The sequence below is a fragment of the Anopheles ziemanni genome, chromosome 2 (assembly GCF_943734765.1).
Source record: "Anopheles ziemanni chromosome 2, idAnoZiCoDA_A2_x.2, whole genome shotgun sequence".
NCBI classification, from domain to species: domain Eukaryota; kingdom Metazoa; phylum Arthropoda; class Insecta; order Diptera; family Culicidae; genus Anopheles; species Anopheles ziemanni.
The window spans coordinates 39141532-39167895 of NC_080705.1; the positions used below are offsets into that span (position 1 = coordinate 39141532).

The window sequence follows — 26364 nt, forward strand, 5'->3', positions numbered from 1 at the left end:
ATTCGAATCCGCCACATGGGATCCAGTCCAATCGAATCCGACAAGGGCTTGAGTCTTTGAATCTTCCGGATCGCGATGCTGCACACTAGATGGCACATCACTAGTCAAATCCCCATCGATTGTGACAAAAAGCGAAATAGGATTTTCATTCTAACCTCCCTTTCTTCGATTAGACGTATTGAGAAGTGTGAAGCGGCGCAATAAAACGTTCGGGAACAGGTCGTGCCGAAGGTTCAATGTACATTTGTATGCATCGTTTCCCTGTAAACACGTTAACGGTTTAGTAAACAGACGCATCCCATGGATTTGAGCGCATAAATTCCATTTGAACCGGTGCAGCAGTGTTATTGCAGTGCGTCCAGTAGTCCCCCGATGCTAGAGGTCCCTGCAAAGGTTTTAAACCACAGCATTCGATTCCAAGTTGTTTGATAGTGGTTCTTCTGGCGGTGGGATTCCCCTCGCGGAAAACAGGCGTCTTAAACGTGTATCACTGAACCATACTCCCCACGAGTCATCGCGTGCGACGGACGCCAGAACGGCGACGAAGGAAGGGTGCGCAACACAACACTGAGCATGGTGGACGTGTTCCGCTGCGGAAAGACGAGATGGTGCTAATACTGTCATAGTACAACACACAAACAGGGCAAAACGAACTTTACTTCATCTTCCGCGGTTGCCCATCAGCTGCAGCACAGCCTACTTCGAACGTGATAAGCGCACGCCCGTAAGTTCGAAGAAACTCGTCCACACAGTGAGCCGATCTGATAACAACAACAAGCAGGCCGGAAGGGATTGGTCGAAACCCTAGTCGAAGGGTGAGTTTGGTTTTGGAAGTGACGATCAAAACATGTGTATTACGTACGTTCAATATATCCGAACACGCGTGGTTCGGGTGCAGCTCGCGTAGATGGTATGCACGTGACACACAATGTTTTTGTTTGACTCTTTCCATTCAGAAGATGCAAAGATGCATTACCTAATGCGCCACCGACTGCGAATGCCCAGTGACTATCTGTGTGTGTTTTTGTTCTAAAATTTTCCACCTAGGATACATCAATGCCTAAAGTGCATCCAGGCCCGTGCAGACCCTTGCTGTGACCAAATCTTGTTTTTCTTCCTTCACCGTAGGCATATTGCAGGGACACGGTGGTAACCTCCTGCCCGGCTGGGTGGGGCCGGTATGTGAATTATGATTGAAACGACGGACAAAGCCAACGATGCCACCCAGCAGGAGGATGAGGACGATGCGACGCTACCGATCAGTTTCGGTAGCGTGCGGCATTCCGGCCGCATCGAGGGCATCAACTGTACGACGCAAAGCTGGCGCGTGAAGGAGCGTATGAAAACGGTCAGTGTGGCCTTGGTGCTGTGCCTAAACGTTGGCGTCGATCCGCCGGATGTGGTGAAGATCGACAAGTGCGCCCGGATGGAGTGCTGGGTGAACCCGTCGTCCGTGTCGCCCAGCAAGGCGCTCGAGCTGATCAGCTTCGCGCTCCAGAAGCAGTACGAACGCTGGCAACCGCGTGCCCGCTATCGCTACTCGCTCGATCCGACGGTGGAGGACGTTAAGAAGCTCTGCACCTCGCTGCGACGGAACGCGAAAGAGGAGCGGGTGCTGTTTCACTACAATGGGCACGGGGTTCCGCGCCCGACGTCGAACGGCGAGATTTGGGTGTTCAATCGTACGTACACGCAGTACATCCCGTTGTCGATCTACGATCTGCAGACGTGGATGGGCGCACCGTCGATCTACGTGTACGACTGCTCGAACGCGGGAATCATCGTGACCAGCTTCCAGGCGTTTGCTGAGCAGCACGAAAACGAAATGGATCAGTTGCGCACTCGTAGCGGCAGCACGGCCGGCCAACAACAAGGGCACGGTCCTGCGGGAAGCGAACGGGACCCGCCGGAAGGGGCTCGAAAGTCGCCCTCGCCATCGATAGGGACGGGGACGGGTGGCCCGACCACGTATCGAAACTGCATCCAGCTGGCCGCATGCGCCGCGGATCAGCTGCTCCCCATGAACCCGAATCTACCGGCCGATCTGTTCACCTCCTGCCTCACAACACCGATTAAGATGGCGCTGAAATGGTTCACGCTGCAGTCGGCCTCGAAGCTGGTGCCGAACGTGACCGAGGAGCTGATCGAAAAAATCCCCGGCCAGCTGAACGATCGGCGGACGATGCTCGGTGAGCTGAACTGGATCTTTACCGCCATCACGGATACGATCGCGTGGAACACGCTCCGGCCCGACCTGTTCCAGAAGCTGTTCCGCCAGGACCTGCTGGTGGCCAGCCTGTTCCGTAACTTTCTGCTCGCCGAGCGTATCCTCCGTGCGTACGATTGTACGCCGGTCTCGAGTCCGGCCCTACCACCCAGCTATCGCCATCCGATGTGGGCGGCTTGGGATTTAGCGCTCGATCTGGCCCTAATGCAGCTGCCCGACATCCTCGAGCGGGGCAAACCATTCCAGCACTCGCCGTTCTTCGAGGAGCAGCTGACAGCTTTCCAGGTGTGGCTCGAAGGCAGCACTGAGCAGCGCAGTCCACCAGAACAGCTGCCGATCGTGCTACAGGTGCTCCTATCTCAGGTGCATCGCGTACGTGCCCTGGAGCTGCTCGGGCACTTCCTCGACCTAGGACCGTGGGCGGTCAACCTAGCACTGAGCGTCGGCATATTTCCCTACGTCCTGAAGCTACTGCAAAGCTCGGCCAAAGAGCTGCGCCCGTTTCTCGTGTTCATCTGGGCCAAGATACTGGCCGTGGACGGTACGTGCCAAATCGATTTGGTGCGTGACCAAGGCCACAAGTACTTCCTGGCAGCGCTGCAGGATACCAACCCGGGTGGCCAGCCGTTCAAGGGTAACCACCGTACGTACGCCGCGTTCGTGCTCGCCAGCATTGTACATAACTTCCCCAATGGGCAGCTGAGCGCGCTGCACGGTCAGCTGGTATCGATCTGCTTGGATCAGCTGAACGACGACAGCAATCCACTGCTGCGGCAATGGCTGGCCATCTGCCTTGGGCATCTGTGGCAAAACTGTGAGGAAGCCTACTGGCCGAGCGTGCGGGACAACGCGAACGAGAAACTATACCCGCTGCTTAGCGACCCGCATCCGGAGGTACGTGCGGCCGCCGTCTACGCCCTCGGGACGTTCATCAGCTCCGTGACGCGGCGGTCGGATCATGCGAACAAAATCGACCGCTCGACCGCGATGCATCTCTTCGCGACGGTCAGCAACGATATGAGCCCGCTGGTGCGGATGGAACTGATCGCCGCCCTCCAGTGGATGGTGCTGTTCTTCGAGACGCAGTTCGTGGCCACGCTGCAGATGGCCGACAGTCCCGAGCGGGCCGGCACCAATCCGATGAAGCGCGTGTCCAGCACGAACAACATTATCGGCAATGTGGGCAAGGCGTCCGTCACGGTCGGTATTTACCAGAAGCTGTGGAATGGGTTCGTTTCGCTCTCGAAAGACCCATTCCCGGAGGTGGCGGCCATGGCGCAGAAGGTCGTCGATTACGTGCGCGCCGAGACGGCCAAGGAGGTGACGGTGTGCGATCGGAGCGGTAGTAGCAGCGGCCACTATAGCAGTGCCTCCAGCGTCAGTTTGCCTCCGTCACCGAACACGCGCGTCAACTATCTGACCGGCGAGTCACCACCTACCGGGCACGGTCCGAGCGATAACGGGAGCCATCGGATCGTCGGTAACCACCATCACCACCCGCACCATCAGACACCCCTGTCGCTCAAGCGAAGGGTAGTGCACGCCCTCAATGAATCGTCCGACTATTCTAGCATCGAAACAACTAGCACCATCGTTGCCGGTCCAACGCAATCCTCGGCATCCTTCACCAGCGGTTCGACGGCTGCAACGGCAACGGCGACAGCGATGGCAGCGGCGACAGCGACGGCGGTGGGGTCGGCCGTTCCGCTAAAGCCTATCGTTGGCACGAAGTTTATCGAGTGGTCGGTCAGCTTCTTCGCGCAGCCCTCGAAGCACATGCACGACACGAAGGAAACCGGGGGCACCGCCGCCAGTACGGATCACAATTCGTACGAGTTCCTCAACCGGCAGTCGCGCCGCGTCCGGAACCAGGCCGTCCGGGAGGAGGGCCGTTCACAGCGCAAGAAGGCCATCTTCAAGCGGCTGGACGTGCAGCATTGGTCTTGCCGGACGCAGCACGCCCCGACGATCATTAAGCTGAACCCCTATGACGAGCAACTAGCCTTCGCGTACAAGTGAGTAATGCGTATCCGTTTGCTTTCATCTTTTTAGACCAGAGGTGCCAAACATGCGACCCGCAAGAGCGATGGCTTCAGCCCGCGACCCCTTTGAAACAATACATGGAGAGTTTTGAGCCTTGACTATTGGCATTCGTTTGAGTAGCAAACATTTGTTGTGAACGCGGTTCCACGTAATGTGAATTTCATACGAGCAAGAGGACTGAATCACCATCATTTTTTGAAAAATCTACAAGAAAGTAATACTCATCATTGTTCCACATCACGCTGACATTCATATATGTGGTGGTGGACATGAGTAAGGGCTTTACACCCTTTTTTACGAGAAAAGCGAATAAATCTACAAGAGTTTTCGCTATGAAATTACAGAAGTGTAGCAGTATATACTATTATAAACGAAAAAACGGCATAAACTGTGCTGTCCTAAATTGCTGAGATCAAGAGAATGTTTCTTGAATTGTCTCAAAACCTGACAATTATCTGAAATTCATTACGGAAAGACGAACAAAACAGATATATTCTGTTAATTAATGTGTTTTAGCGCGCAGAGAAAAGTTTTTCTTTTTACTTTCTTTTTTACCCACTGTTGTAACGACGAATAGAGATCGAATTTTCTAAACGAGACGTGCAAGTGATACGAAATCAATGTTCGCCTTTTTTATTTTCGATCTGAGCTCCATACAACAAATATGTTGTTATTTATAAGTTTATAGAAACTTTGAGCCTTGATCGCTTTTTCGTTTCTAATACAACAAATATGATCGTTAAGTGAACTAAATATGATATAGTTATTTAAACGTATTTTGCAATTCAACATTATTGTGCTTTTTGGTAGAGAGTTAAATTAAAGAGAGATAATTAAAAGTACATAATTACTACAGCTAACTGAATGCTGAACAACTGTAATTTCATTTAGAATGCTCGTGCAGTTCGTCAGCTTCGTTTTCAATGAATACTGTTTATATGTATATTTGTCTCGAAAAATTTATGAAAACCCCTTGCTCTTGTTCACCGCCATAGTGGGATATAATTGATAGCAAATTTATAAGAGAAAATATGTATTATGAGAAATGTGTTAAGCATGCATGTTAAGTTAAAAGCACACTGATAACAGCCAATTTTCATAAATCCAACCAATGTTACATTTTGGCCCGAAAACGTATTTTGGGAGGTAATGCGGCACGCGAGGTCAACTTTGAGTTTGACATCACTGTTTTAGACATTAGTGTCAACAACCTGGGAGTTATTCGCCGGCCAACCCTAACTAAAAACTTCCGTTTCAACTAAACACCTGGTCTCTGAGTAGTCCTAGTTACCCTTCGTAGCTGAACACTTGCGATGCATAAGTTTTTAACTTGTCAAATAACAACACTGTTACTATTTACGTAATGTCTTATTTCCCAAAAAAAAAATTAAGGCTAAATCTTTAAATATGGTATGGTATAAAAAAAACCTACTTCAAAACCCAGTGCCTACTATTCAGTCGTTGAAAGTAAAAATGAAACATCGTGTATGATACGTTTTGATGGCAATTGTTCCTTGTTTTGCACTGCCACTTCTTTGGTTCATTGTTTAATAAGAAACGAATCCGATATTATCAGTTGGCAAGTAAAACACCCGTTGTTCAGTTGAAGTGCAAATGTTTAGTTACGGTTGGCATGTAGATTGAGACGCAAGTTGACGGTTGGACTCAAAGCCGCTGTGTGTCCCTTATGAAAAAAATCTCTAGCGGTTACTCAACTCGTGTGCCTTTCGCAATTCTTGCTCTTAAAAATAGTCTGAAATGCTTTAAAAGTACAGAATTTCTATTTTGTAATAACATTTGCGTTTGTCTTGTCTCCACAGGGATCGCGTTATTGTAGTGAATATGAGTACGGATGCAACGTACAGCCTTGTGCCGCAGAGACAATCAGGCAACGGGAGCGGCAGTGGCAGCATGGGCGGAAGCAGTCAACACCTCCAGCCGAACGTGCACCACCAGTCCCAGTCAATGCACACCCAGCACGCACCCCCGCATCGGTTGATCAGTCAGTCGATCAGTTTCCTCGAGCAGCACCACCACGCGCAATCGCACCAGCCACAATCGCTTCAGCACCAGCTGCGACCATCCTACGAATCGCTGTCCGGCGGAGGTGGCTTCATCTGTCCGGTGCTGAGCGTCACGTCGCTCGAGTTCATCAACGCGCACGACGTGGCGCTGGTGATGGCCGGGTACAGCGACAGCACGGTACGCCTGTGGCGACCCGAGGACGCGAACGGCGATAACTGTTTGCTGTCCGCCTGGCACGGACTGCTGGATTTCAACACCTCCAGTCTGTCGAAAGTTAGCTGCATGGAGCCGGCGCCCCTCGCCGCCCACGGCAGCGGCTCGGCGGCACCCGGTGGCCTAGTGCTGGCCTGGCATCAGCGCTCGCAAACGATCTTGGCCGCCGGCGAGGCGAAGTACATTCGCCTGTGGGACGCCGAACGGGAGATGCGAATCTGTGATATACCGAGCGGCTCCGATACGGCCGTGCTAAAGCTGTCGTGCGCTCCGAACGGGCTGTTTGCGGCCGGTTTCTACGATGGCAGTGTGCGCCTGTTCGATAGCCGTTGTCCGCCTGCGGATGCGCGCCTGGACACGATCCGGGAGCACGTGAATCCCATACTGACGTTGTGCATGCGTGACGACTGCGAATCCCTCGTGACGGCCTGCACCGGCGCGGTGGTGCGGCTGTACGATCTGCGCAAGCAGGGCGGTTCGCTGCAGCACTGGAGTGCCGGATCCGAGGTGTCGGCGATGGCGATCCACTCCAGTGCGGACATACTGGCTTGTGCGTCCAACCAGATCGTCATCTACGGACTGGACGGAGCGGTGCTTGGGCAGGGTCGTAGCAGCGAGGGCTTCATGGCGACGAGGAAAGGGGTCGCCTCGTGCCTGTCGTTCCACAAATACAAGCTCAACCTGGCCGCCGGGTACAATGACAACACGGCAGCGGTGCTAGTGCCCGAGCGGAAGTAGGAGAAGACCGTCTCGTCCGTGTGCTCTCGTCGCTACCCGAGGAAGAAGGTAGATCGGTCTAAACAACGTTAGCTTTATTACCAGTGTAGCCTACAGACAATGCAAGCAGCAGCTGCCAGCAAGCCGATGCAAGCCAAATCAAGCAACGCACGAAGCTTCCCAGGTAGGAAACCGTACAAATAATTTTAGTAATTTTGTAATATTGCATCCGTCTATTAGCAGATTTACAAGCGATCAGCCCAGTTTGTTCAGTGCGAAATCAGTAAAACTTTTGTATATGTTACATGTAGTGTTGTGCTTCATGAATCTTTCGATGAAATTCATTCATGTGGATCTTCTGCAACGAGTGATTCGATTCACGAGTCGAATCTTGAATCCGATTAGAGAGATACACGAATCTCTAAGATTAATGAATCTCGAAGATTCGTGAATCTCCAAGATTCATGAATCTCAAAGATTCTCGATATCCAAGATTCTTAATAGTCCAAGATTCACGAGTCCCGGCATGGCTAGAATTTGGAAAAATGCAACAAATGAGAGTGTACGTGTTTTGACTAGCGTGTGTGTGTGAGCCTGTACTACGTACGGCATTTGCTTGTGCGTCGTCAGCTGACTAGGCTGGCTGAGCATTGCTTCGACGAGCACTGCTACTTTTTAGTAGGCTTTGGCTATTAAAAACGATAGCCAACAAAAAATGATAAAGAAAAATGGTCTGTGTGGAAATATTACCAAAATTGGTGTGCCAGTCAAATTCAGTTGAGCCAGGCCAAAGAGAATGAAAAAAATCATTAGAAACAGCGATGCACGTCTGCTCTAGAAAAATGTATAAAACATCGGTCAGCTGACGACGCACAAACATATGTCGTACCTAAAACAGTCTCACACACAAACGCTAATAAAAAAACATGCCCCCTCATTTTCTAGTTCCGCCTTCCCAAATTTTTGCTAAACCGGGTTTCACGAATCTTGGAGTTTTACGAATCTTGAAGATTCATGAATTTTGGAGAATCATGAAACTCTAACATGAAGATCCAGATTCATTGATTCTTTTCAAAGATTCATTAAGATTAAATAATCTGAATCAGATTCACACAACACTAATTGCATGTTGTTATGGCCCTTAAAGTTGAGGTTATCCGTTAAGCAACTTGTACGTTTCTGTGATACCATCATCAACGAACTTAAAAAAAAAAGTTTAATTTTTCTCTCATTTCAGGCAGAATTGCACTTTATTTTCCAACAAACACAGAGACAAAGGAAAGGCAGCCCACAAGCACCTCTTTCCCCAACAATCCCGGTCCCATCTATCCTAGATCCCAGGGCGTGCGAATCCTTCCCAGCCTAAGAAGTCCGAGCGAAACGGCCGGGAATGCAGTCGCGGATACGGATGGTTTGCGTGCGGTGCAGAAACGAAATGGAAAGAGAATGCCATGCCATTACGGGAATTTATAGTACGGTTCCTCAATCGCTTGCTATTGCTAGCTATAAACGAAACAGAAAAAAAAACAAACAAAAAACCCACATGTACAGCATAGTGTCGCTTGAAAAGCAAATCCCAAAATGAAGCATTAAACGAAATTTAAAAAATGTCATAATGCAAAACGAAAAAAAACACGAGTGTCGGTTCCGAAAATGCTAAGAGCACAGCGAGCCCAACAGCGGCTCGCCTTCGCCGGGATGGTACGTACATATCGTAGGAAGTACGCCCAGTATTAGGCAAAGCTTCGATAGAATCTAGTTCTTGTACAAGTGTTTTTTTTTTTATTGCAAGTTCCGTTGTTTGCGATTGCATATCGGTTTTGTGTTTAAAAATATTGTTTTAGCTTTAAGCATTGTTGTACTTTGAATTATTTTTCTTATGTACCATTTTAGTACTATTTAGCGAGTGACGTTTGTGCAATGTTTATTTTTATCGAGTGTATTTAGTAGTGCCGGGAAAAAGGATGTAATAATGAATCATATCATGTAGATAATTGAATGTTTGCGCTGTAGACATGACTCCAATTGTTGTAACCTAACGGAAATGTTTTTACTTTAGCTTATTTGTAGAAATATATCGAAACTTTATTCGTATTTTAAAAATGTTCTTTTAGTTTGCATGCTTAGCGGTTATTACTGTAATTCACCATTTTTTCACAAATTCTGCACTAGTTCCTCTTGAACTATCCACCTTCCTTTTTCGTCTTTGCATTTTGTTTTATTAAATAGTTTCTTTCAACCACCTACCATGTAGAGTAAAACACCAAACGCAACCGACTTTGTATTATTTATAACAAAATTTATTTACTCCTATTAGGCTAACATCCGTCCGTGTATCGTAGCTATAATAACTAAGGGTTCCTGTATCGCTTTTCGCCATTTTCTCTTTCCGATTTCACCACCTTTGTTGTGTCAGCTTTGTTTGTACACAATAGTTCACGTTTTCCATTGCTTTTACAACAATCGCTTGAAAATAACAAAATAAAACAGTTTCTCTTTTAAATATCTCATCCGCGAACGAACCCCCTCTTTTCTGTCTACACTACCTTCCGCCCGGAGGGGGTGGGGGGAGGTAAGATGCAGAGGTCATCACAACACTCGCGGGTCCGCAATCCTTTGCATCCTGCGTACCCACCCGGTTCTGCGACGCGATTTGTACTACCCCATGCGGAACACAGGGCGTTCTAACATATTGCGTGGCTGGTCGACACACTTCTACACTTAACACGTTAGTTATAAACACGTGGGAAGATACACATTTCGTTATTTCATATATCTCTATGTAATATGTAGTGGCAGAAAAAAAAATTTCTTTTCCCTTCGTTTGGAAGATTTGTAGTACTCATGTTAATTGCAAAATCTCTTTCGTAACGATACATCCCTAAGCTACTTCTTTACACGTAAACGGTCAAATTGTTATGTTACTATGTGATAGGTCTATATATATGCATTTTTGAATTATTTTTGCTCCAAAGTGGGTGGTGCACTAACCGTAAGGAAGAGGAAACTTATAAGCGAAAAAAATGTACACTTCTGTTTGCTCGATCGGGCCAACATCAGCCAGCACATGGATCAGCTTTAGATCACAATAGATCATTTAGATTGGATGGCCTGGCGTTTGCAACACGTGGGCTTGTTTGAATGTGTACGCGAAAGAGGCGCGCCTCTGTCTGTTTTCGAAGTGCGGCGGTTTACGACCCCAACAGCAAAACGATGCGCTCCCTAGGATGGGATGGGATAAAGGGGACACGTTTACGGTACACGGCGGTGGGGAGATGGCCGTACTGCTATCATCGTCATTTCCCCGCTATCACAATGCATGCTTTTATATGCTGCTCTTAAAAATTGTTCCACTTTATCGTCGTCCCCCAATCCCAGGACGGGCAACGTCTTTTGCTGGGTGTTTTGTTCGTATTCCTCGCTCGCTTTTTTAATATACACATCTGCTTGGGTAAATGTTGCCCTTCTAGTAATGTTCACTCTGGGGATGGCAATGGATATTTGTTATAAATTAACAAACATTACACCCGGCAACGAATTCGGCCACAATATATCGCATAGTTATTTTTATGGTACGAAAAAAAATAGAGGAAGAAAAAGTAAAAGTAATGCATGGAAGGAGCTTTTCGTTTTGCAGAAACCGGACAGGCATTGTTATGTTCTAGGCGTATAAACATTAAAGTAAAACGAATCCATAGATTGCACACATTGGCGAAGGAATTAAAAAAAAATCAACACGAATCAAGAGGAGGAAGAAAAACGGACGACATCGCTGAAGGTGCTGCAAATAATATCCTAGCTACCTACCGGGTAATTTGTGTTGGACCGCAGCATCGATTCCTTTGAGCGCCATCTAATCGCTACGCCTACACGCTACACACATCCGTCCGGACTTGTTGTCCTTCATATATAAATAGTTACTACTAACTCGCCCTCCTGTCTCTCTCTCTCTCTCCCTGCTTCCGGTCGTTTTTACACGCTACCTCTTTGTTTACCATTGACGGATAAGCTAGAGAAAAGGAAAACTATACCTCGGTGCGATTTGTACGAAGGAAAAACAAAAGGTAAGGTAGGGAAACGAATACTGCCGACCGTGGTTTTACACAGTAAGGTTGATCGGAAGGATTCCCTGATCCGTACGTGTCCTTTTTTCTGTTTCCGCAAACGATTAACTTCGAACATATCGTTTTGCTGGTTTGATAATGTAACGTTAATGGCGCGCTTGTTAGGTAAGTTGTTGCTGCTCCCCCGTAACGCCCTTAGTGGTCGGTCCTTGTTTGTTCAGTATGTGTCCTGCACAGAGAAGCTTCAACGGGTGAGAAAGAACATGGTCGCTTTTGTCTGTACACCTGCGACTCGACAGTAGTTCACTCATCCCGTTGTTCCGTGCTTCGTTGAGCGAGCTCCACCTATTCCTTCTCACAGATGTATTTAATCACAGCGATGACCCATGGGCAATCCTTTCTTATACATATGCCAGTGTGAGTGTGGCGGGAGACAATTTATCTTCGTCGTCGTTGCAGATGCGGATTTGTGTCATCCTTAGAGGGAATTGCTATCGAAGCCGGATTCTCGCCCGTTAGTGTGGTTAGTCCGCGTGGAATCGGCATCCTCCGACGGATCGAACCACTCCGGAACACAGTGATCATCGTTGGACCGGCTGCCACTGCCGCCTCCGTTCGATAGTGAACCATACGCGTGATCCTTGCTGTCGTCGTGCAGCAGCCACGGATGGTACAGGACGTCCTCGGATGCGATACGCTCCTCCGGATCCCGCCGGAGCAGCGCCCGGATCATGCAGCGGGCCTTCGACGATAGGCACTCTGGCACCGTGAACTGGCCACGGCTGATTTTTGCGAACAGTGACGCGTGCTCGGAATCGTTAAAAGGATACCTGAAACGAGAAGGAAAAGAAGAGGTTAAATTTTAATACCCACGTTTTATCCGAGTGAAGAAACATCACGATAATTAAATATTGTATGCGAAAGTTTTACTTCATCGTTAATACTTTCTTAACAAATGTGAAGAAAACTCTTTAAAAAGTTCGATCATACAGTTGCTATAAAAAAGGACAGCACACTCCCATAAAATATTTCATAAGCGCCGCAATCTATGCAACCGTATCGACTAAATTGTAATACCCTTTTTAAAACAGCTTATTTATGACGGACTTATTTAGCGCTCAACTCGACTTCGTCATGGTGTTAAAATAAAGTGAGCATACCTTCACTTAACTGTTTTTTCCAAGTCATTTTTTTTTAATTTATGGTACGTGAAATTTGTACATTAACGTTAAGTTGTGATACTATATTGGTGTGTTTTAAATCCATTATTAATACACGACGAACAATACCACATCTTAGTTTCAAAATCCATTTTTTATATTCTCTCAAGTGAGTTCAATGATCCTCGTGGTTCATCTAAGTATATCTACTCCACGTATCGCAAGCTGGCAGCGATTATTTTCGAACAAAGATTGTTTATCCGTGCCTTATGCAAAAAGGTTCCCCCCGTTCTCCACTTCGTCCCACTTTGGTGTGATTCGATCGGCAAAAGGAAAAAAACACACACACACACACGGTGAAACAACACACCGGACGCAGGAAAACGGACATCCGCCAAAAATTGGCTGAAACGAGCGTTTTGTTTCTTTTGCACGCAAATTCTATTGACAATTGAGCTGCATGCAGCAGCATTCCCTTTACCCTTCCCGTCCTTCTTCTTCCGGCCGTCGCGTCCTGTGGTGGTTGCCTGTCAGTTTCATAATCGTTTGAAAACGTCAGACGGCAGGTGGACAGATATAATTGTTGCCCGCAACACAAACCCGAGCTGAAAACCGAACTCCGCCAGCAGATGACGTTTTAGGGATGATTTGCGGACGGACGGTGTGTTGTGGAGGGGGGAGGGAAAAAAAGACCAGAAACGCATAATTTTCTATCCGTTCATCTTTGAAGCGTCATCCGCGTTGGCCGGATGGATGCAGCAGCAGGCCGCTTTTGCTGCCTTGAGGAAACCGACTTGATTCTGTTTCTGGCCAGCAGTCGACGGCAGAGGACGAATGGTTTTTGGACAACGCTTCTCTACAGAGAGAGAGAGGGAGCGCGAAAGAGAGCCGTACACACGAAACTTCGTTCAAAAAAAGGTAGGCGAAGGAGGATGTTTTTTTTTCTTTTTTGATTGAGGAAATCCAACTGGTGTCCGTTGTTCCTTCGAATCCGTTAACCGTCGACGCGGCGGGATTCAACTCCTTCCTCGACTCATCCAAAGTCCTTATATGCTTGCATCGTGCGTCGTTATCCTTTGGAAACCAAGCCAACAGCAACATGTGTTTCATCATTATGTGCCTCTCCTTTGCGTCGCCTTCCTTCCCGGCGGGCGCTTATCCTTTGGCTCGAAGTTTATCTTCGATTCCACATTGCGTCCCACAGCACACACATATCCTGTGGCAGCACCACCACGCACCGCAATGTTTAACATCCTTTTCGGCCATTTTTATGGCGGTTCGCGATGATGACGACGATGGTGCGGTGGCGTAGGGAGCTGCTGTTGCTGCTGTTGCTACTGCCTTCCTGATACCTTCACCGAGAGTGAAAGAAAAAAAGGCATACGGCAAAGGGAGGAGGATGAGGAGGATGGTGAAGGAAAAACACACACACGCGCGCGCGCACGATCGTACACGGAAAAGTTTAAAAAGTAAAACACATCTGCTCGGTCGATGGTTTCTTTTCCTATTCCTCGTCGATCTCACTTATTTCGGAGTTTTCGCGTTCTGATCATCTTTGCTGTGCTGGAGAACAGTGTCTTTTCTTCCCAAAAACGCACAGATGCTTATCGATCGGTTTTCAACGAGCTCGCCAAACATACCGGGGCACGCACTCCACAAGGATTTTATAGGCTCAAGTGCTTGTCGGTCAAGAGGAGTTCAGGAGCAAAATATCAAAAGGTAGGACGACCTGAGAACCTTAAGATGTAGGATCTTTAGGATCCTCAAATAATTTTTTTTTAAAAGACTGTCCAAAGCAGGTCAGTTTCGCTGATTTCAGAGGGCTTAATAAAGCATGGATTAATTGGGTTTCATAAGATTTATTTTAAAAATTCCATTCTAATTCTTATCTGGAAGCGTCGAATTGCGATAAGATAACACATTTTTCAATCTTTATATCAATAGAAAAAAACGTCTGTATCTGCAACTTTTTTTTCTGCAACCATTTGTTTTATCATTTTCATAGGAAAATTTCCTTCGATAAGAGTTGAAATTTTCTCTGGAATCGGGGTGCCTTTCTGTAAATCACAATCTCCGACAACCGGATGTGAGATTCTTTTCTTCGTTTTTTTTTTTATCAAACGATCCTCCCACTCTGATAACCGAAACATCTTACCGGAGAAATACGATTGATCTGATAAACGCTATAAGCGACCTTGTTTCCTCCAGTAACATGTATGTTTATGTTCTTCTCGATGTTTTTCTTTCGCTATCAGTGGTCGTGTTTGTTTTTTTCTTTTTATTTGAAACTGGTGTAGAAAATGTAGTTCGGTCAAGTTTAAAAGAAGCAATCGACCCCGAGCACCGATTCTTTGTACAGCTTGTCCCTCTCAATAGCGGGCGGGCTGTTTCTTCTGTCTGGAATGACAGCTGCGATTTGATAGTCAAACGTTTCGTTGACCTTCACCTGGAAGTGGCCATATCTGTCGGGTGCATGGCAAGCATAAACGCAGGTGATTTTGATTCATCAAACCACGCCATGTGAGGGCCACATTTCTGTGGTCTTTTTTGGAGGACATCTTTTAATCTATCGGTCGGTTTATGCTTTCTCAATCTCGTTTATAACTTTAAACTCTCTTTCATACTGATGCGGTTGAGATGCATTCTTGACCAATTTTTCACGTTTCAAATCTTCAATTTAATTTTTATGGGTTTCACGGACCCCAAACTTCGGTCCTTTGTAATGATTATTTTTGGTAGCGACCAATTTATTTTTCGCGAGCGCGTGTCCTCCTATAAATAAACTGCACGTACACGATCGTTCGCCGTTCGTTCTTTTTTTTTTGCCCGTTTCTTTATCACCATAATTGCGTCCATCTTCCCTCCTTCGATTCTCGAATGCACAGCAAGACCGCGCACAAAAACACTGCCTCGCTTCTAATGCATTTCGGCTCGTATGAATCGCAACGGAAAGGTGAAACCACAAAAAAAAACACCTGAGGACACGGGTCGCGGACCCGTTGACTGGGAGGAAGGGAACGCCAAAAATTGGAGTCAAAAACAGAATGTGGTCGCGTGTGCACCTGCCGCGAGAGTTATCCTTCCGGACTCCCGACTGCGACGGCAGAGCTTCGCTTCCCTTTTCTTCTGGCTTTTGTCGTGGCAGGGCAGAGAAAGGCTTAATAAAAGTCGTGTCCTCGTCCCGATTCATCCCTTTCGATCCCTCCTGAGCGCTACACACTCTCGCTTTTTGCCGCCGTGTACATCTTCTTGCCCGTGTTGCGTTGGAAGATCGACATCTTTCGTCGTTCGGTCCCGATCTTTGGTTTGACCGTTGCGTGTTGTTTTGTTTTGCGGCGTTTGCATCCTTTTCTTCGTCTATTACACGTTTCCTTCCCATTGTACCGGGAGACTCGTGGGGCGGCTGTTGCCCTTTGGGCAGTTTGTCACGGCTTGGGAAGAGGAAGAACTAGAAGGGTACACGCGTACCTTAACGTTTTCCTTTTAAAACCATGCGAGGTGCTTTTTGACTAACTTTTTGACACTACGAACGGGTTCCGTAAAGCTAGGTGTACAGGTTTACTTTGGAAAAATAACAAATCCCAAGGCTTGCAAAGAAAAAGATCTAATCTAAGCTGTACCAGTTTGTTTTGTAACATTGGCAAATATTTTTTAAAAAGTTGAAGCGATGCTTTGCGAAACTATACAAATTGCATGCAGCCCATCTGAATTGCATACAAGACGGTTTGTAATTTACGATCAGGTAAAAATAATAAAACATGCCTGTAAGTCTTGCGCATTTTTGAAATGTTAAAAATAATTCACGCAACCATGCCCTTGAAAAAATATTTTCAATTGCAATTATTAAATGTTTCTATAACTTTTATAGAAAGCTCAAAATTGTTAATACACAAATTTAAAGATACAAACTGCAAACTTTATCAGTAACATGTTTATACTTTTGGAAATAAAATATTTAGTTTCATAAGCAATTATGAACCATTTCATATATAAATAGTTTATTTTTTTTAACAATAGATTGGCATGTATCATAGTTAGACCATCAGATATTCGTTTTCATTAGGAATGCCATTGAATTTTAATTTTCTCCTAGCACATGTGTTCAAACGATAGCTTGTGTATATTTAAAGTCTAAATATAAAAATTGATACATAGTCCAACACAGGGGTGGGCAAAACCAAAACCGGCCCTCCAACTGATTTTATCCGGCCCGTGCTGCTTTATACAAAAAATAACTTTAGTGCTTCAAAATGTTTGTTTACTTGCCAAAAAAGAAGATTAAAATTGTTGAACGAGGTGTTCCGATTACTTGTTGAAAAAAAATCAAAATACAACGAAAATAAGTATGGAAGTGTTTTAAAAAGTTGTACTCACCGACCCTTTTACCAAATTTTTTAATATATTATCTTTTACTTCTTATGTAACTACTATTTAGAAAATGTGTACTCCATTCATTTTTGAAAGCATTAAATCATCTTTTCAGGTATCCAGCCTGCTCTTTCGGTTTTTATAAAATCATCAGGCCGTTTTTAGTAATTGTATGCCGAGCCCTGGTCTAACATGTTATTTTGTGTTCCTCACAAAAGTGTTGATTGCCTATCCCACAAATGCACATCGGTAACGCTTGTTTTGCAACTGCTTTATGTGCAACAACGAGAGCGACCGCGAGAATGATGATTCACCGCTTATGCAGTTCCTTCTGGAGGTTCCGGGAATTCCTGGAATTCCTTACTGTTGGGGAATTATGCTTTCTGCTCGCCGAACATCAGAAGATTGCACCAACATTCCCAACATTCGTTTACACTGGAATGCATGAGTCATGCAAACACAAAGCTCGCAAGATAAAACGAAAAACAGCTTGTCTACCTCTGTTTCATGTTTCCAAAAAAACTGACTAATCTTAGCATAAAAGAAATCTTGTTAGAACCGATCGAATTATGCTACCTTTAGCCGCACGGAGTGATGTCAGCCAAGGCTGACGTAGGCAGCGCGCGTGCGATGATCGTCGCGGTAAAACCCTTCCGCGCTGTCGGATCGATCATCAGCAGTGAACTCCCGCGTCCAGTTCCCGAAAGGAGGGGTAACCTCTTTCTTCTCTCCGTTCCCGTCCCGCGTGTACGAATACCGTTTAGCGCCCGTTGGGAAGCGAACCGCGAACACAATCTCTTTTTCCAACTTCTCGTTTGTTCGTGCTCGCGCTTGCCTTCTTCGCATGACCCACCACAATCGCGCTTGTACGAAGACGACGACGACGACGGCTAATGGCGGGAGGAAACAAGATTAAACGTGATTTTGCCAACATCGACGACGCGTCTACTCGCGAACACAGTGGAGGTAATGCTAGTAACACCGACTCACCACAAACCGGCGAGCGATAGGCAACACAAACCGAGTCATTGACTGGCACAGTTCCTGAATCTGAACCCGGGAATCGCGTCACCTTTCCGTTGGTCGTGATCCAATCCTGTTCGTGCATGCCGATGCAAACTGTCGGAACTTGTGACTTTCTGCATTGAATTGGTGAGGTGAGTCAATGAAACGGGCTTTGGAGGGGTCACTCAACCGCATGCGAGCGGATCAAACGGCATCATCATCGTCGTCAGCTGGCGTGATTTATTGCGTACACTAAATATGTGTGTGTGTGTGTGTGTTTCAACAAGCGAGATTGCTTTAAGTACCGGAACTGCACGAAAGCAAACTTCCGGAGATGAGTTTCGGTATGACTTTGTCATTAGCACTCAATCATACCCCGACTACCCTTCGGGGCCTCCCGGAAGGCGATGCCTTTGATCTGGAATAATGATCTCCTATCGATTGAACCACCTTTCCACGCCAAAACGAGCGGCGGCCGTAGTCGGACGGCTATAATTACACACTTCCGTTTCGCAACCCGGGCGGATTGGGATGCCCGACCCCGGCCGACTCTTCTTCCATCCGAACGTCTCTCGTAATTTCTAGTATTGCACTGTGGGGGCTGGCTTACCTTCCGACCAGCATCGTGTAGAGAATCACGCCCAGCGACCACATGTCGGCCGCCTTGCCCGAGTAGGTCGTGTTGGCGCGGAGGATTTCCGGCGACACGTAGGCGGGGCAGCCCCGTTTGTCCTGCAGCAGGTCCTCGGTCGGGTCGTCCAGCACCACCGCGTCCTCCAGCGATTCCAGCTTCAGGTGCGTCCTGCAATTAGCAAAAGAAAAAAAAGGGAAACGGTCAATACGGAGTGCACTGGAACCTCCTCCTCCTCGACGCGGATTGTCGTTAGGCTAATGATGTTTTTGCTAGGTCAATTTGTTGCCCTTTCGAGTACACCACTGTGTGTGGCATGAAGTTCGGGATAATGACGTCAGGGTGATGAAAACCTATGCGGACCTCCCAAGATTGGTCGAGCGTGCGCTAATTGATTTTCTGCAAGCAATGGAGGGGTTTCTTGACAACGTGAAAACTTAATTCCTTGATTGAACATTAGTTCTCTCTTTACCCCGAAAAGTAAGGAATGGTAATTTGTATCAATTTTCCAAACGGATATATTCCAATCTAATGAAGCTAAGCCTTCCACCAAAACCATTTTTTATCACTTGCAAGCTAATTTTCAATTATAGCATATAATGGATTATGGATTATGATAATGTTCATGATGTAAAGTTTGTTTTCATTCCAAAATTGAAGATTAATAATGTTGAATGAGGTGTTCCTGTTATATGTCAAAAAAAAAACGAAATTCAACGAAAATAAGTATGAAAATGTTTTAAATAGTTTAACAATAAAATTTAAAATATTTAATCTTTTTCATTTTCAATGTATCTTTAATATTAGGAAAGTGAATGCTACATTCTAAAGGGTACTACTTTGAAAACATTAAATAATCGTTTAAGGTATTTGGCCCGTGCTTTCGGTTTACTTTAAATCATCTGGCCATTAAATCATCTGGCCAAATCTATGCCGACCCCTGAATAATAGCATGTAAAACATGCTAGCATTATTAATTTAAGGTACGATAAAAATAATCCTGACACAACTACTCGAAGACTAACTGCTTTACTTAAATAATTAATCGATTTGTTTCCTAGTTTCTATAATTCCAATAAAGTAGAGTTGTGTGATTCTGATTCAGATTCATGAATTACTCTTTACATAGTTTTTGAGATTCATAAATCTTCTAATAAGAGATTCATGAATCTCAAAGATTCGTAAATGCTAAAAGAAAGCTCGAGAGAAATAAAAATCAAGGAAAAATGCAAAACATTGGAAGAGAGGTTCTTCTTTTTGTCGCTTGAGATTTATGAAAAATTTGTGAAGGTTTCCTAAAATTAATCATCGGTTTAGGATTCGAATCCCCCGAATTCAAATCCAAAAGATTCATGAGTCAATATGAATGAATCTTAGATGAAAGATTCATATGAATAAATCTTAGATGAAAGATTCATATGAATGCATTTCGCCTAAAGATTCATAAAGCACAACAGTACAGTACATAAAGCAGTAATAGTACATAAAGATTAGATCTTTGTCAATGCACCATTTTACTATTGTATGTTCAGATCTTTTCGATTGTATGAATTGTTTTTTGTTTCGAAAGTATATTTTACTAGTGCTGTATATTTTAAGTCATTTATGTAAATTTCGATTATTTTGAATTCTCATTTTGATTAGGTTCGCTTAACTCAACTTTTCTTATTCATATTGAAGAACTTTTAGATCATTTGTCCAATTTCATCGTTCTTTTTTAACTTAACCTTCTTAAGTGGTGAAATTTTACTATCGAATTGAAACACCTCCGAATCAAACTCAGTTGAAATCGGCAACCGCAAGGACTCTCGGCAGCACGTAATCCGAAATTCTAATGATGTGTCCAAATAAGTCTGTTATGGCATTCTTTGACAGGACCCATACATGCGCGCATACACACGCAAATCCGATGGCTTCGCATTGAGCGATTATTTGAATTTCATGAAACCGTCCTTCGCGAGAAACCCCATTTTCCAGCCAAGTAAATCCTTCGACTTCGGTGTTGTTGCAAAACTCTCACTCTCTCTCCATCTCTCTCTCTCGCCACGGCTTTGTGAAAATTACGATTTCACGACCGCTACCTTGGCCCTCAGGGTTATGGTGGCGTTACCTCACCGCGCGCGAGCTTCCACAGCCAATACACTCGCTGGCCATGCTTGAAGATCACTCGATCACCCTATCGTACAGAAATAGGTACACACACACACACACAGCCGTTGTGTTCGCTCCAATCGAAGGCAATTGAAGGCGACAATTTCCCATCGTAAAAGGATGCCGACCGATGGACTACTTACAATTGAAACGATGGATGGCACGGTTTTCAGTGAAGAAACAAACACCAAGTACAACCTCATATTGCACCGATCTTCTCCCTTCGCGGAGACATGCAACATATCTTTTCCGCAGTGTTTATGTTTGTCCCGCTCTCGGTCCATTGTTGCGGTCCTGTGTTTTGCTTAACCCCGCGCCTTGCTGCCCCTGAGCAGAGCTAACACACAACCGTTTCATCATAACGAAGTCGTCGTGTCCTCCAGGCGGCTTCTGTTTCACACTGAAACTTTTCATTACCACCGACAGAAGGAGAAACCCAAAATGGAAGTAGTATCACAAGATGGTAGGGGGGGCGCTTTACCGTTTCACTGGCCATCTTCACAAACCCCCTTCTTCCCACCCCCAGTGTACATCCGGTGCTGCTACTCCCAGCCCGAGGTTCAGCTGAAGGTGAAACACCGATTGTTGTCATGTAAATGAGCTTCCATGCACCGATCATCCCCCACCATCCCACCCCAACCGCCGGCCCGATCCTCGGTGGACCCGGCGGAGCCGTTTTCTTTGCGGTTTTCTTCGATCCACCGCGCGTCACGCGTCGTCACCTTTACGCTTCGTCGCGGCCATCGGCGTAACCTCCCCCGACCCAACCTTCCCCCTCGCGCCACTCCAACCCAACAGGCAGTAGAAGGCCACGATTTTAGAGGTTGTCTCCGCGCTCGCCGCCCTCCCTTCTGCTCCTTCGCCGCCCCCCATGTAGTAGATGGATGTCGCGCGGCGTCGCGCTTGCGATCGCGTGTTTACACAACCACTTGGCGTTCTACCAATAACTTTGATGGTCCATTGATTGGGCGGGAAGTTGTTAACCATCGGAGACAGAGCAGCGCAGCTCTTATCGTAGTCCCCCTGCCTCTCTTGTGTGTTTTATGCGTTTGTGGGTGGAAGAAAGGCAAGCGTGCACAAACCGACGCGCGAGCGAGGAAAGTGTGTGTGTGTGTTCCTTTTTTAATGATCGCAACCGGAAACCGGATATTGGGCCTGCACTGTCCAAGACACACCGGTTAGTTTTATTCTTAGTGCCATATTCGCTTCGCCGCGTGGGTTACGTAAAAATTATGACAAGAATCACGTCGCCAATAGTATGCAACTCGGGGTGGTTGCCATCGCTGCAAGGGGAACCCGACGAAAGGGGGGCACGGAGGATCACCTTTATTTTGGGGGGGTTAAATTCTTCTTCTTCTTCTGCATAACATTAACGCAACCGATGAACCGCGTTCGGTGGTGGTGTGTTTGGTAAAAATAGGTTCTTTGAATTGCAAATTCGGCATGTTTTACCCTTTTCGCACGCGGTTTTGCTTTCGGTTTCTGAACTTTCATCCCACGTGTACCCCAGGTTCAAATTGGCCCCGGATTTGGCACCGTTGGAGACAGGTTTTGCTGCATTTTAGAGGTTGTTTAATGGTTTAGAATTTTGATCCCTTTTTTCTTTTTGGGAATGAAACGAATTTCGTTATCCTGGTGGAGTAAATTTTTGTACGTCGGACGAATCATCACATTTTGAATAATATTTTTCAGTATTTTACCAAAATGTATAAGAACGCAAGGAACTATCTTATTTTATGTTTTGATAAAACCTGAAAAGCTTTTTTACGGTATATTTTAGAGTTTTTACTAAAGAAGAATATAAGCTTAACTCTCCATTGAAGATTGTACATATTGTACATAAACCAACAAAGTAATTGCAACCATATTGGTCACCTTTATCCAGGTTTCAGTCAAAATCCAAATCAATTTAAATAAAACCAAAAAAAGATCTGTTAATCATTTTATCCAATGGTTTTACAAAGGTAATGGTTTCAAAGGTCTGAATTGATTTAAGAGTTCCAATGATTGCAATTTGATTATATTCTGTTTGTCAAGAGTTTACTTGCAAGGAAAGCAATATTATGGTTTTCATAATCTGTTAATACGTTCCGTACCACATACTCCATATATTTGGGGGGCGCTATTGTTCTTATTCAACATAAATTTTTTAATGCTCCATAACTTTTTTTCTGTGTAAGATATGGTTAGTTTCGAAATGGCTGATTAATGAGAACTTTTAACTGCTAAAGCTGAATTATTGGTTGCTTTTTTCTACCTCCTCTTTAACACCTTTTTTCGTTTGTAAAACATATGCAACATTCGTCCGTTGGTGGTATTATTTTTGAAAGGTGCTTAAAAGTGGTAATAAGTTAAAAGGATTTTAAAAGTGGTGAGTAACAGAAAATAATTAAAATATTTTCAAGCTAAGAATATGTCTCTCATGCAAAAATTGCATTTTTAATGTTCACATAATCGATCATAGCATACTCGAAAATACTTGATGGCCATACAACGCAACCGACTTATCAATTTCTCGAAAGTGTATCAGAGTTCAGTAGAGAATTATTATGTTTGGCAGCCAATCATTGTGCAACTTGCTGCACCGCCTTAGTCGTAGATTATTATGTTCGGGCGCCACCTTCTACGGCCGGGAAGCGAACTTTCCTGCGGCACACAGATGGCCATTCGCGTGGCACGGCGTACGGAAGAAAACCAGTTTCACAAACATTCCCCTCCCGAGGGCATGCGCCAGGCTCGTAATGCGACGACGTGTGGTAATTTCGCGCACACGTCACGCCGGGGAACCATGTTTTGGGCAAGTTGTTGTTACCATTTGTTTCTTCTTTCCGCGGGGCCGACGTGGTTTGCTTATCATTATGGCCGAAAACGCGGACACACCCTGCGATACCGACACTTCTGCTGCTTCTGATGCGGCAGGTCCCGGTTTGTTGTTTTCAACGTTTTTTATTTTTGGCCACCCAACCACCTAATGGCGCAACGCAATTGGAGTGCGAAATGTATAAACAATAATTTTATCAACTGTTTTGCGTTGACCCCGTCGTGACCAAAAGAAGCCCGCGTGTGCAACCCAGCGTGCAAAAATAAAGATGCGTGTTTGTGCAACAAGATTCCACACAGAAACCCTCCACGAAACGTTCTTCCTTGGCCTACCCAACATTCGGGCCTCCCGCCCCTCATCCTCCTTTCCCAATTTCAAACACCGTCACCCGAACGTCCAAATCGGGGGTGGCAATTTTGCGACGGTCCTTTTCCGACGACCGGGTGGTGGTATATTTGCTTGTGGTGTCCTGTCGTCGAAAGGTTGAACATGGTTGTATTTCGTAAATGGTACCTTTTCATCGCCGGCGAGGGGGGGAGAGCGAGGGGGGGGGGGAGTTGGGGGTTGGCTTATTTTTTTCTTTTTTTTGTGTACCTCCGATGAAGGAATACAGGAGACAAACGGCACATGGTGAGAGAGCCGGCGATCGGCGAGCTTTGGCAGCATACGAACCGCGGAATGGTGGTTTCGCAATCTCGTGAAATGAATCAAATAAACTATTACTCACACCGTACACATGGCTTACTTAAAGCATCACGTTTGGATTTACTAAGAAATTGTCTCTAAATGGGTAACTGAGTTTATGACAAAAAAAAAATAAAAAAGATTTTTGAGTTTCAAGTGTCAATCACCATTCTACTTATTAATAAATAGCATTTTGTAAAATTTATGAGCATATAGGTCACTTCCAACCCATCTTATGCCAATAAGTTGTAACATGTTTAATGATCTCTTTGCAACACGGAAAACAAAGTGACAAGTCAGATAATGTTTTGGCACAACGCACAACGAATCACATAACGTACAAGAAAGTTGTGAATATAGTAGTAGGAAAAGAAAGCTGGTTGCCTCTCTTTTTTTTTCATTCCGTTTAGAGCGACGTTAAAGACAATCTGTCTTTAACAAACACATTTAAGTAGAACTTCTATTTCTACATTAAGTATTGTAGTATGAATTGAAAAATGGGATAATTTTGTCTTCAATTTCTGAAAAACATCCATTTGGAGTTTCGATGGACTTAATTTTGCTTATTTCGTCATCACTCAATCGAAGCCACGGGACAAGTTGCACAAATGATCCAGAACCTTTAATGCTACAACATTTTGCCAATCGACAGAAGGGAAAAGGTAGCTAAACAATAAATATAAATAAATAAATAAATTGTCACCAGACACACCTCTCGGACTGATCGTGTTTCGACACCCGCCCCTCTCCCTTCCCTCCCCGTGCGCCACCCGAGGGCTCCCGCATCTTAGGATTTACCAGCATTTCGTAAGACTCTCTTGCTGAACCCATTCAGAACCGCCGAACGCCCGTCCGTCGAAAGCTAAATGAGCCGCGGCGCACAGCGGGATCTACGGAGGACAAATGGGGTGCAAAACAGGGCGCAGTAGTGGTGCATGTGGCCGTTCGAGGTGTCGATGCTCGCAATCGGGGCTACTTTATGCGTGCTTTCGGCGTCGTCACCACACTAGACGCCACTAACCCCCTCTCCTCTAAGACGCACATACTTCCCAAACGTGACGGTGTGCCAAAAAGAGTGCGTCCCGGGCGGTAAACTTCCACCTTCCCGGGTGGAGCAGGCCGGCTTGGCCTCATATTCGGTTGAATTCAAACCTAACGCAATTCCTCAACTCACTTGCAACAACTTTACTCCACATTTATGCGTCGCGTTATGCGCTGGCCGACCGGTATCGCTAACTTTTTCCTTCCCCTCCGTCGCCGATAGAGTTGTTGCTCTTTTCCTACCGCCAAGTCGCGTGGTGTTGTGTCTACGACGTCACGGCCCGTCGGGGGGGAGGTGCAATAGAGCGCAGATCACGGCGGCGTATTAGCATTGCATCATGCTAATGCAATGGCACGTGAAAAAAGGTCCGCCGCCAAGCCCGGTCTGCAGTTCGACTCAAGCCCGACGAACAGACGATCGAGCTCGGATTGTCGTTCATATGCGATTTCGCGTCGCGCGTAAGTTGTGATTTATTTATTTGCCTCAACGTTCGTCGACGAACCGGCGGCGGAGCGGCGAAGAAGCGGAGCGGTAAAAAGGGAATCTTGGACCGATCGTTCGCCGATCATTTTTCGCCCTCGCGAGGTTAGGTTAGAATTTTGTAATCCTCTAACGCCGCGCTCGGTCGTCCATGATGAGTCGGCCCAAACGGACGGCGTGAACGCAAAGGGGGGTGGGGAAGGGATTCATCTTTGACGAAAAAAGAACCCCAGTCCCCCCAGTTGCGAGCCGTCACCATCATGCCCGGCGCTGCTGTCAGTGTAATCGGTTAAACATTGCTAAATTGTCGGATGACATTCCACCACCGCCGTGTGTTTACGCGAGCTGCTGGCGAAATGCTCGACTTGAAGCTGAGCTGTATCCAAACGCCAACCATGTGCAAGTGCATGCCGCGAAGATGCCACTCGAGTCGCGTAGACATTCAGTCGAGGATGCGGCGCTGGTGGAGAGATGATAGTCCGCGACGTTCCGCGTGAGAGAGAGAGAGAGTTTGCGTGCAAGCGAGCGAGGGTCTACCGCGAGGGACTTCACTAAAACTGTCAGTTCGAACGCGAACGTAGACTCACAACATCAGCAGCACATTTGTGGTGTAATAAACTTACCGAGCGCCGTGTGTTTGTCTATAAATAAAAATAGTACAACCAACGGTTGGGATATGTCTCTCAGTGTGTTGGTTGATCGAAACGTGGACCGGGCAAGGGCAAGCCCGCGA

The 26364-nt window shown here is 46.0% G+C and overlaps 2 protein-coding genes across 3 annotated transcripts in view; one reads left to right on the forward strand and one right to left on the reverse strand.

Moving 5' to 3' along the window:
- Nucleotides 1-126: 126 nt before the first annotated feature.
- On the forward strand, nt 127-8880 carry LOC131281931 (regulatory-associated protein of mTOR). 2 transcript variants are annotated; one of them, XM_058311299.1, is made up of 4 exons: nt 127-246; nt 1129-4242; nt 6091-7409; nt 8463-8880. In XM_058311299.1, exons 2-3 carry the CDS (start codon nt 1190-1192, stop codon nt 7244-7246), a joined length of 4209 nt encoding a protein of 1402 aa, XP_058167282.1. In that variant the 5' UTR covers nt 127-246; nt 1129-1189; the 3' UTR covers nt 7247-7409; nt 8463-8880. The 2 variants fall into 2 exon arrangements, with proteins under 2 accessions (XP_058167282.1, XP_058167281.1); XM_058311298.1 differs by having other exon boundaries at nt 187-815.
- Nucleotides 8881-11767: 2887 nt separating this feature from the next.
- Nucleotides 11768-26364, reverse strand: part of LOC131293535 (tribbles homolog 2) — a 32946-nt gene continuing 18349 nt past the window's right edge. Inside the window, exons 4-5 of the mRNA XM_058321611.1 lie at nt 18433-18624; nt 11768-12119 (exon numbers count right to left, since the gene is read on the reverse strand). Coding sequence (XP_058177594.1) covers nt 11768-12119; nt 18433-18624 — 544 coding nt within the window. The remainder of the gene's footprint in view (nt 12120-18432; nt 18625-26364) is intronic.